Raw genomic sequence first — 12,812 nt, 5'->3', positions numbered from 1 at the left:
ATTTTGATTGAAATAAAAATGGAGTCTTTATTATATATCCGACAATTCTCTTTCCCTCCCTCCGTGTTTGAATGAGGTTTTCTTGGGAGAGAAGCTCCAAAACTGGCGGGTGATTTATCAACCATCAAATTCATCATATTACAAAGAAAAATAATTTTATGATAACTTTTAGGCCTTGTTTGTTTTTGGAGAAAATGAGATGTATTACTTTTAATCTTTAGTATAGAAAATAGGGCATATACATAATACATGCATGCGAAATAAAATGATAATTATTGTCATAAGTTAGTTAGCATGTATATACATCTTACCTGTTTAAAATAATCCTTACAAAATATAAGAAGAAAGAAAAATAAAGTCAATATAGGATAACTCAATTACAAGAATATTCTAAATATGTTTGGTAACACTATAATTGGAATTGGAATGATTGAGTAATTTTAGTTCCTATTAGTTTTTAAGTTTATTAGATCCTTTAAATTAAGAATTAAAATTAAAATTTCAATAAAATTCAAACAAATTTTAAGTTTTAATCTTAGATGGTCTAACAAATATAAAAAATTGAAATTACATCCTTAATTGCAATTCTAATTTCAGTTATAAGGTTACCAAACACACTCTTATTAATTTATTATGTGAGTCATCTTATTAACGTGTCAAAATCAAAACTTAGACAAAACATTTTTCATATACCTTGTTGGTTTGTGTCGAATTAGTATCTTAATCAAATAAATAACATTTATTCAAATTATTTTTATTATAACTTTTTCAAACATAAAAGTTATAATTGAATTATAATTTTTTAATTTTTTAAATATAAATATTAAATTGTAATTTAATATTAAATTTTGTGAAGATGTAATTAGAATTATAATGTCAATTAACTCATTAAATAGCTCAAACATAAAAAATAGTTTATAACAGAATAAAGATCACTAATATAATTCTCATTTCAAAAAATTTTAAGTTTAAAATGATGTCATAATTACGAGAAATTATTTCTTATATTAAAAAGAAATTAAGAAGTTCCTATTAAACTTGATAAAATATTTAATAAAATTACATGAGATTAAAAAAAAAAAAATAGTTTAATAAAATTAAAATTACTAAAAATCTAAATCAAGAATGTCAATGTTTTAGGTCGACATGGGTATTTGGTGACATTAAGTACACACAATTAAAATATATTAATTAACTAAGAAAAACTAAAAGAATGTTTGGAAATAATTTATGATACATGAACAAGATTCAATTAAAAAAGGGTCAAGTTTAAATATTTTTCTTATAGATAAATAATATCACACCATTTTATTGACTGATCAAATATAGAGTCCGTATTTAATAGTAGACAAATAAAATAAAATAAAATAAAATAAAATAAAATAAAATATAATATAATATAATATAATATAATATAATATAATATAATATAATATATTTATTTAGCCATGTTTAATATATGGGATTTATATAATTTATAATTAAAAAAAAATTACACAGACTTTGAAAATATAACTTATAACATGTGCTTATTTTTTATTGTTAAAATAAATAAATAAATTATTGTTATCAATAAAAATAAATAAATACTAGATAGTTTAATTGACAAAATCATGAAAACATGAAGTTGAATATTTTTTTTATTAATTATTGTAATAAGAAATCATTATACAAATTAACAACTACACATTAATGCAATATACATTTTGAAATATTTAAAAATAATTATGATAAGTTAATTATGAGGTTTAATATCTTTTTTTAATATTTGTACTAATAAAATTCTAAAAAAAACAATTTCTAATACAACAAAATGTTTATATAAAAAGTCTCAAACATACAACTGGATGATACAATAAATTCAACTAAAAACAAATAGTAGACTTTTAACCTTTTGTTAATAAAGAAAATAAAAATAAAATATATTATTAGTTATATTTTTACAACAAAACACTAGAAAACATTCAAAACTAAAATTATACAGGATAACTAGTCAAACAATATTTTATGTCAAACCCTATCCATCTTAAAGTTTAAAATTAAAAATTATTGCATTTCTCTCCTTTCAAATTTTATAAACATAAATTTCAAATAAATATTTGTACCTACTTTTATATTTATAAATATGAATAATTATATAATACTTCCTGGATATAAAAACTAAGTTAAAAAATTTCACATACATGATCTTGTTTGAATTATTCTTTACTATATATTTTTAAGAAAAAATGTGACAAGATGAGTTACATTAACTTGTTTAAAATTGATCATTCAAAAGAGGAGTTACATTAATAAAATATTTTTACCTTTTAAAAGAATATCATTCAATTATATTTCTTATAAAAAAAACTTTTAATTAAATTTTAATTATTTTTCAATATAAACATGTCAAATTTTATTACAAAATACATTTTAAAAAGTGATTCATACAAAATTAAATAGTATGTATTTGATAATGTCTTAAACTAAAGGAAATATTAGTCATACTAATTTTTAACATTAAAAATTAGATTTTAAAATAAAATAAAATAATCATTTTAATGCCAATAAAATACAAAATTTTAAACAAGGCTTGTTCGGTATTGGTTATTATAACTTTCTTCGGTTATAATTATAAAAATAAGTTATTTATGATTTTGGATAATAAAATTAAAAAAATAAATATAATTTCTTTTAAAGAATAAATAATATTTTTATTATATTTTATTAATGATTTTAATAATATGTTAGATTAAAAAAATTGATAAAAGGATAATTCAAAAGTTAGAACTTGTGATGTCATCCAACGTGCTACATTTAAAAAATAGATAGAAAGATAATTGATTTAAGATTTCTTTGTTTTTTTGTATTGACTGCTTTACAAAAAAAATGTTTAATAAGAACCTAAGTTATTTTAATTTTTAGTTGATTGAATTAATATTTTATATTTAAAATTTATAAAAATAAAGTAAAAATATTTTATTATTCTTAATTGATGAAATTGAATAATTCAAGAGTTGAAAAAAAAAAACTTGTTATATAAGTTTTGGATAAAAATTCCCATAAAACCAAAATCAAACAAACTCTTACAATATTAATCGAACAAGGACTTCCAACGTTTTCACAAGCTTCCACGAACTTTCTTTCATTCATAGACTCCATTTTGAAGTTATAATTAATTAATAATATTATTTTATTATTCCATTTTTATAATCAACTAATATTCTATTCCATTCAATTCCGTGCATAAATTTACATTCTATTCCGGCTTAGAACTTGTTTGTTTGATATTAGGTTTTCCAATTTTTTTTTTTGTTAAAAACTTTCTTCTCACATCTTATTTTTTAAACAATTTAATTAACTTGTTCATCACAAAAAAAAATTAAATAATTTAATTTTAATTTTATAAAACTTAAATTTTAAAATAAAAAATATAATTAATTATTTAAATAAAAGAAGCTAGCATGATTTCACATAATAGTATTTCCACTTAGACATGGCAAATTTCCACTTAAACATGAAAAAATTTCAGGGTTTTAGGAACCGGTCAGTCCGAATTTGTTCTGAAAAAATGGTATTTAATTTACCCGAAATATCGGTTCAGGTTCAGAACCAAGGGGTACCAGGACCCGAACCCGAACCGGACCCAATTCTTTAAAACTATTTTTTTACTCATTTAACTATTTATGTCGATTAATATTCTTACTATCTTAACGTATTTTTTTACTAATTAAACATAATTTGGATGAATTTTACAAAATTTTAATTTTTTTAATTTAATGATACATTAAAAAAAATCATCAAAATAATTAGACTAAAAAATAGAAATTAAAATAAAACAAATAGACCTAAATTATATATTTAAAAATAAATAATATTTTTAAGAAAAACAAATATTAAAAAAAATATATATATCTCATTCTCTATAACTTAATTTCCTAGAATGAAATCGGTACATATTTTACTTTAAAAAGAGGGATAAATTGGTTTCATTGTCGATTCTGACTTGAAACTACCTAGAACTGAAAATCAAACAATTATTCGAACTGATCCCGATCGGTTCGATTCCTTCGGATACCCGAACTGTCGAGACAAAATTGTCAAGACTACTCCTACTCTAATTTAAAACGTTTTTAAATGAAAATCAAACATTTATGTAAGACTTTTTACATTTGAGTTATCATAATAATTCAAATAATTACAAATTTAAATAAATTATTTTTCATCAAATAATATATTTTTCAAACAATCTAATAAAATTCAAATAATCCAAATCAAACTAGCTCTTAATATATACATTCTATCAACTAGTTAACTGAATTTACTACAAAAAGACAAATAACCCAAATATTATATTGATGTTTAAAATAAAAAGGAAAGTTAGTAATAGAAACCCAAGTTTGACAGCTTCAATTTATTCATTAGCCAACTTTGATTTGTAGTGCATCATTAAGTTGAATAGTGAATCAGAATTTAGAGAATTGGTCACTATTGAAATGCTTAAATAAATAAATATTCAATCAAATGTACAATATCCAAATTAATTTAATCCAATCCCACCTATAAATACTAGCATTCTTCTTACATATATTTTCATCTCAAATCAATTTAATTCATATTATCCGGTTTCTATTCCTAGAAAAGCATCACAATGAATAGTTCACCTAATATTACTTTTGCTTTGTTCTCCTTATTGTTATTGTTAAGTCCTACTTATGGAGCACATTTATCTCCAAAGTTTTATGACAAATCATGTCCCAAAGCTCTCAACACGATAAGGGCAACTATTAAGACGGCGGTGTCACGTGAACGTCGCATGGCTGCATCCCTCGTTCGTCTTCATTTTCACGATTGCTTTGTTCAGGTAGTTAGTTATGGCTTTAAATTGATAACTATTCCTTTATTAGATTATAGGCTGGCTTGACTTGACTTGATTAACCTTTCTATTGGTTTTCATCTTTTTTTTTTAAAGGGTTGTGATGCCTCGATCCTACTTAGCGAACAGGCCACGCCAAATAGCGAGAGAAACGCCTTGCAGAACAGAGGATCTGCTAGAGGATTTGAAGTAGTGGATGCGGCAAAAGTTGAGGTGGAGAAGATTTGTCCGGGAGTTGTTTCTTGCGCAGATATTCTCGCGGTAGCTGCACGAGATGCTTCTGTTGCCGTGAGTATTTCTTTTAAAATCAATGTATAAGACCCTCAAAACGAATGATAACTAAGGTGTGTTTCTTTATTCTCTTCGATTAATAGGTCGGTGGTCCTTCATGGGCCGTCAAACTAGGCAGAAGAGATTCCAAAACAGCAAGTCGTGCACTAGCCGAAAGAGATTTGCCACTTTTCACTAGTAGCCTTAAGGAACATATTTCTAACTTCGCTAAGAAGGGACTCAACGCGAGAGATTTAGTGGCATTATCCGGTAAGAAAAATTAAATAATAAATGTATACATTTTTCTTAATGTTAAACCAACAATTAAAATCCTAACATATATTATTTATTTTTCTAAATGTTAAACCAATAATTAAAATTCTAACATATATTATTTATTTTTTCAGGATCTCATACTATAGGACAAGCACAATGTTTCACATTCCATGACAGAATATACAGTAATAGCACAATCGATCCAGGCTTTGCCCGAAAGCGTCAACAACAATGCCCTCGTAACGTGAACGATGGTGCATCCAATTTAGCGCCTCTTGATTTAGTTACACCTAATTCGTTCGACAACAACTATTTCAAGAATTTGATTCAAAAGAAAGGTCTTCTTCAGTCAGATCAAGTGCTTTTCAACGGAGGATCAACCGATAATATCGTGGTTGAATACAGTAAGAACCCTTCAAAATTCAAAACAGATTTTGCAGCGGCCATGATTAAAATGGGAGACATTAGCCCTCTCACGGGATCCAAAGGAATAATCAGAAAGATTTGCAGCTCTTTAAACTAAACAGTTTAAATGTTTGATTTTACAGTAAGTGTACGTACATTATTCTTTTATATATTGTATATTTGTATTCCCTTTTAAGTGTGAAGGAATAAGGTCATATATATATAAGATATATATATATTGATATAAGTTATACAATGTCTTCTTTAAAGCTTCATTTCCAATAATTTTGGAAATTATAAAATATTTCACATATTTTTATCACTATGTTCATCAATGTTAGATTTCCTTTTTATTACACACCATTTTGATTTGGAGGACCTTGCATGATGTTTTGGGACATAATTATCTTTAGTGGCGATTAAAAATAATAATTTATTTATAATCTTCCACTCTATGAATTCATGGACCATCCAATTTAAAATGATAACAAAAATATATAACTAGTTAGAAAGAGTTCTAAAATACATATTGTCCCATTACCTCTATTGGGAAGACTTTTATTCACCGAGAACTTATAAATATTGACAAAACTACAATTAATTATTATTCACATACATATATATTTCTCTAGAAAGAGGGGTGGGAGAATTCTATGGACTGTACAAATCAATCATAATTTTTTTGAAAATTTTCCAAGAAAAATAGTTTCATGATATCAGCCTTGTTTGTTATTGAAAATATGAGATTTATTACTTTTAATCTTTAGTACAGAGAAGACCGCGCATACATATATAATCAAACATAGTTATATATATATTTAATATGGTTTATTATATTAAAAATTTATAAGAATAGTTTAAATAAAACGAAACAGGATAACATTAAAAAATAAAATAAATCACAAAATATTAATTATGAAACGAATACAAACACATTACCCAATATATTATCGAACTCGTAGATTTTAGAAAAAAAACAATTATCTCCCCAATCGACTCTAACGGTTTTCCGAAAAAAAATCACATCATCTTATTGATTTATCAAATATAGAGTGCGTTGAATAGTTTATTTGATAATATTTCATATATATATATATATATATATATATATATATATATATATATATATATATAACCCATTATGGTAACTTAAATGACAAAAATAGTTTTTAAGAGATCAAATTTCACGAGTTCAATTATATTTACACCATTTTAAATTGTAGTAAAGATAATAGCTTGATTGTGAAAGATAATGCTAATTAACTTACATAGATTTTAAAAATATAACTTATAACATGTGTTTCTTTCCTAACATTCAAATAAATAAACCATAATGCACTATAAAGTTGAAATGACAAGAATCATGAAATATTTTTACACACCTTTAAATCGGACTTATACGTCTTTGACTCCACCGCCTAATTTGATCTTCAAAAACTAGAAAAGAAGTATTTACATAAATTTTTTAAAGTCCGAGGAAAAATGTCCTCAACACTATACCATGCACGTGTACAAAGACGGTCTTTACTTCAAAACTATTGTTATTTTATTTAAGATGTGACGATTTTACATTAAAAGGATAATTTAAATCAAGCACACTTCTACAAGTAAAAATATAACTTCTAACCTATGAATAGGGACCATACATTTTGTTCATAGACATGCATCTAGGTCATTTATAGCTTGTAACTTGAATAAACGTAACTAAAAGCGAATGGTACATGTGCGAGAGAATGCGAGAAAATAGTTGAAACATAAAACTATTCAAAAAATTAAAGTTTGTACATGAAGAAAAATGTGAGAATGATGTTGAAATTTCTTTATGTTATAGAACTTAAGTTATGAACTAATGAAGTATGATAAAATAGAGAAAATATTTTAAATAGGTTCTAAAATAGAGATAATTTGCAGAAATGTTAAGAAAATATTTTAAACTATTTTCTATTTTTTTCAAAATTTAATAAAATTGTTTAAAGTATTTATAAATGAAAATGAAAATTGTGAAGCAAACAAGACTTAAGTAAGGCTTAGGCCTAATGCTAGGGTCAATCATAATCCAAAGGTTGTGAAGATTTGGGCTAAAGTTCAGGAGAATCCAAGGGTTGTAGAAGGTTAGGAAGCTTGAGCTTATGCTAGGGAGGCAGAGCAAGTTTGGAGAGGCCCAAAAGGCCTGGCTTGGACCAAAACCACCTATCTAGTTGGTTTGGGGTTTCAATCCCTAGACACCCATATTTTTTTTCTACTTTATTTTGTTTGTCTTCCGAGCGTAGGAGGGATATGTTTTTAGTCGAAACACGCGACATGACAATCGTTTTCTCGGTTGGCTTTAAGTAACCCGTTCAAATTCTTTATAGCATTTAGAACTTGTCTAAACTAAATAAGAATAACCATTCAACAACGTTGGTGATCGAGAACAGAGTATGGCCGAAAAATGAGGAAATCCACTAGAAATTTGAATTAACGAAAAAGGGCTCAATTCAAAATCTAAAACAACATACATCTTCCATATACCATTTAGAACATGCATGCACTACACGACTTCAACTCAAAGAACATTGAGTTATAACATTGCAGGTTGAGCCATATGAGCGAAAAGGGATGAAAATTCTTTTGAAGAAGGGTCAGATTTCAGAACTGAAGTTTGTTAAACATCAGTTATGTGAAAACTGCATTCTTGGAAAACAAAAATGGGTGATTTTCTTAAAGATTAGGAAGGAACTCAAGAAAAAAAAGGCTAGAGTTGGCACACACTGATGTGTGGGGACATGTACATGTTTCTTTTATTGGCGGATCACACTACTACGTGACGTTTATAGATGATTCAACGAGAAATGTATGAGTATATTTTATGAAGAATAAATCTGGTGTATTTGTGATTTTAAAAAAGTGGAAGGCTTTGGTTGAAAATGAAACAAATCAGAAGGTTAAATGCTTGAGATCCGACAATAAAGGTGAATAATCAGTTTAAATTTCATAGAATATTGTGTTGTAAATGAGATCAGTATGGTGAACACTGTTCCACAAACGCCTTAAGAGAATGGAGTATCTAAATGGATGAATCGAACATTGAACGAGCGTGCTAGAAGCATGAGATTGCATACTGGGCTGCCTAAAACCTTATGGGAAAAATCTATCAACACTACTGCCTACTTGATAAATAGAGGATCCTTTGTTCCTCTTGAATTCAAAATTATTGAAGAAGCTTAGAGCAATAAAAGTTAAATATTTCCTATTTGAAAGTGTTTGGTTGTTTATCATATGTTCATATTAATGAATGTGATATGAGCAAGTTTGATCCAAAGTCTAATAAATATTTTTTTATTGGTTATGATATCGAGTTTGGTTATCGTTTCTGGGATTATAAAAATCGGAAGATTATTCGTAGCAGGAACATTATCTTCAATGAATGGTTTTCTACAAAGATTGGGAAGACATTAGATAATGATTCCAAGTTAGAAGAGACTGGTACGGTCGATTTAAGAGATTTTTTAGATGAATATATACCATCTGTTGAAGAAGTCCAATGTGTTGTTGAAGATGGAATCATTGAGAAAGTGGTCCTACAGGCAAATCAACAAACACCTATGATTCTTTTTTATTCAAGTTGATATGTATATAATTCACTGTGGTATAGAAATTAAATTAGTTAAACTAAAAAAAATACCACAAAAAAGAGTCCTCCTTTTTTATTTTTATGTAATAAAATAGAAACGTTTAACAACTCCAACTTTCCCAAATAAAAAGCTTTAATCCTTTAAATTTTATTAATTAGTCAAGATGAAATTTATGGTTTCTATTGGTGCAAATTTAATCACCTCAATTTAAAATGAGAAAAAAATTCCCCATTGGTATCAAATTGTTATCCATTAAGCGGGGAAAATCCTATTTTAAAAATAGAAAGGTTAGACTCCCACTCTTACAAGAACGGACTAACAGGGTCAGCTATCCAGCTAACCTTCCTAATTAAAGGTTATACATTTGTGAAGATTTTCAAGAAATAAAACCATTCGAAAGGTGGTCCCCATATCTAAACTATATTTTGTTGACAGATAGAGGCGAACCTAAATGCTACGAGGAAGCAATACAATCTGATGAATCGGTTAAGTGGGAGTCTGCAATGAAATATGAAATGAACTATTTGACATCGAATCAAACTTGGGAGCTCACTGAGCTACCAAAGGGAAATAAAGAATTTCACAACAAATAGATCTTTAGGATTAAAGAAGACCATGATAAACCCATGAGGTACAAAGTAAGTTTGGTTGTGTAAGGATTTAAATAGAAAGATGGTATTGACTACAATGAGATATTTTCTCCAGTGGTCAAATTGATGACAATCAGAACTATTTTGAGTTTGGTTGTGAAAGAAGGCATTCATCTTCAACAAATGGATGTCAAAACTTCTTTTCTTTACGGTGATTTAGATGAAGAGATTTAAATGCGACAACCACAAGGTTTTGAAATCAAAGAAAAAGATGAGCTTGTGTGTAAGCTTCAGAAAAGTCTGTATGGTTTGAAACAGGCTCCAAGACAATGGTACAAGAAGTTTATTAGCTTCATGAAACTTAACATTTTTTTGAGGTGTGAAGCTGATCATTCTTGTTATATCAAAAAGTTTGATAAATCGTACATTATTTTGCTCATTTACGTTAATGACTTGTTTATTGTTAGTGCAAGCTTGTATGAGATTAACAAGCTACAGAAAATTTTGTCTGAAAAGTTTGCAATGAAGGATTTGGGTGCTGTAAACAAATCATTGGGATTAGAATTTTCAGGGATAAAGAAGTTCTCAAGTTTTCACAAGAAGAATATGTGAAGAAAGTTTTTAACAAATTCAACTTGTACGATGCAAAACCAGTTACTACATCCTTAACTAGTCACTTCAAACTATCTAAAGATTAGTTGTCTTTAACATATGATGAGAAAAATTTCATGATCACCGTTCCGTATGCCTCTACCATTGGTTGTATTATGTATGTGATGGTTTGCACAAGACTAGACATATCACATGTCGCGAGAGTTGTTAAAAGATTCATGAGCAACTCGGGTAGACAATATTGGGAAGTAGTAAAGTGGATACTACGATACTTAAGAGGAAGTATGAGTCTTGCTTTGTGTTTTCGAAAGTCTAATATGAGTTTGGAAGGATATATTGATGCTGATAATGGTGGTGATGTTGATAGTAGGAAGAGCACAACATGGTACATTTATACAATGGGAGATACTACAATCAGTTGCCACGTAGAGCATGTTGTTGTGACAAAGGCTTCTAAGGAGATGGTGGTTGCAACCTTTTTGCGAGAATTGGGTTAAGACTACGAGGGAAGTGTGTTGCGATGCGACCATCCGAGTGTCATTCATTTGACAAAGAATCCGGTTTATTATAGTAGGAGGAAGCATATACAGGTTCGTTATTATTTCATCTGATCAGCTTTAGAAAATGGAGTGTTAGCTCGTGAGAAGATTCTCGGGAGTGAAAATCCAACTGATATGCTGACGAAAGTTGTGACAAACGAGAAACTAAAGTTATGTGCAACTTCAGTTGGTCATCTTCGTTAAGACAGCGGATGGAAGCCGCTACCGATTGAAATATGATGAAGTTAGCCTCCAAGTGGGAGATTGTTGAGTTATTGAGCCTACACTTATAAACTCTACAATAATTAATTATAGTTTATTGGGTTTGTATTGAGTTTGAGTTTGGGCCTAACCAAGTTTTATTACCTGAATGTTTATCCTATAAATATGTTATTATTAAGGGTTTACATTGATTAGACATAATTCTAAACATATAAAGTGTGAGGCAAAATATTCTATATTTTTTCTTCTTTTTCATAGTGAAATCTGGTGGCAGCTAAAGTGGACGTAGCACATTTGAGTGAACCACTATAAATATGTGTCTTCTTATGTTCTTCTTTTCTTGTGTTTTTATAGATCATTTCAAACATATCATATTTGGGGGATCCAAATCCTAACAATTACATTCAACACATTACAAGGAAAGGAAAATAAAATCGGAATCTTCTTCGAGCTCTTCTTTCCTTGTCCTTCGGCCATTCACCTTTCTTGTTTGTCTTAAATTGTCTCTCGTAGGTGTTTAGCCTTAAAAAGATCGACACTCTCGATTGGGATCTTCACTTTCTTTGTGTCACCCCACTTTAAAAAGTAGGAGGCGTACAACTCGTCTTCGACCACAACCTTTATGGATAAGACTTCTCTCTCATAGGATGACATCTTGTCTAACTCATATGTTTCGTAATTCTACCCACACTTTGGCAATGGGTTGCCCAAATGGTGGAGATCATGAAGTCGAGTATAAACCTACCTACATGACAAACACTAAAGATAAACAAATATTATGTCATTTTTTTTGGAATGTACTCATGTGCACCTATCTAACTATAATGCATACACGTATTTACACAAGTATGATAGACACGTAAACAAACATCTGACACATCGATCGATGAATAGTAATGATATGGGTTTTTTGTATAATTAAATCATAAGAGAAAGTTAGACTGTCGATATCTCAAGTGAAGCCTTTGATATAAGAGATACCATCAATTGAGAATTTCACCCTCCCCGCCTTAGCACTACATTTAAAAGGCAAATGCGTTAAATGTGGAAGAGGGGATTGATCCTGAAACCCATGTCAAATCTCACAGAACATCACTCAAGCATTTATAATATATCGTTGGCTAATTTTTTCACATAATACTATAGGTGTGCAAATGACGCCGCGCATCGCATGTTGTGTGCTATCTCAAAACAAATTGCGATTTTGCTCAAGATTAGAACAAATGCACGTAGAAGGGAGAATATGGATGACGTACACTTTATCGCTTTTATTACTTTTTGTTTTGATTGTTTTTTTTTTTGAAGTGTAAAATAATATTTTAAAATGGCCAAGAGTTTATTTTGGGATAAGCATCGATGACTCATCCTTAGTAGAGGGCTAGAAAACTGTAACGTCTAAAACAGTCGACATCTTAAGGTGATTATTCCG

General features: G+C 28.3%; 1 protein-coding gene across 1 annotated transcript; it reads left to right on the top strand.

Moving 5' to 3' along the window:
• The first annotated feature begins 4,630 nt into the window (after positions 1 to 4,630).
• LOC124927556 (lignin-forming anionic peroxidase-like) lies at positions 4,631 to 5,937 on the top strand. Its single transcript, XM_047467996.1, has 4 exons — positions 4,631 to 4,843; positions 4,952 to 5,143; positions 5,230 to 5,395; positions 5,533 to 5,937. Exons 1-4 carry the CDS (start codon positions 4,631 to 4,633, stop codon positions 5,922 to 5,924), a joined length of 963 nt encoding a protein of 320 aa, XP_047323952.1. The 3' UTR covers positions 5,925 to 5,937.
• The last annotated feature ends 6,875 nt before the right edge of the window (positions 5,938 to 12,812 follow it).

Source organism: Impatiens glandulifera, chromosome 2 (genome assembly GCF_907164915.1).
Source record: "Impatiens glandulifera chromosome 2, dImpGla2.1, whole genome shotgun sequence".
Lineage (NCBI taxonomy): Eukaryota > Viridiplantae > Streptophyta > Magnoliopsida > Ericales > Balsaminaceae > Impatiens > Impatiens glandulifera.
The sequence above is the reverse complement of the archived record's forward strand: the minus strand, read 5'-3'. Positions and strand labels throughout refer to the sequence as shown.

What these genes read in the sequence shown, in the direction of transcription:
- LOC124927556 (XM_047467996.1), top strand. Translation starts at nt 4,631, where the DNA reads ATGAATAGTTCACCTAATATTACTTTTGCTTTGTTCTCCTTATTGTTA. An exon ending in TTCACGATTGCTTTGTTCAG is followed by an intron (nt 4,844 to 4,951) that starts GTAGTTAGTTAT and finishes TTTTTTTTAAAG; the next exon opens with GGTTGTGATGCCTCGATCCT. An exon ending in AGATTTAGTGGCATTATCCG is followed by an intron (nt 5,396 to 5,532) that starts GTAAGAAAAATT and finishes TTATTTTTTCAG; the next exon opens with GATCTCATACTATAGGACAA.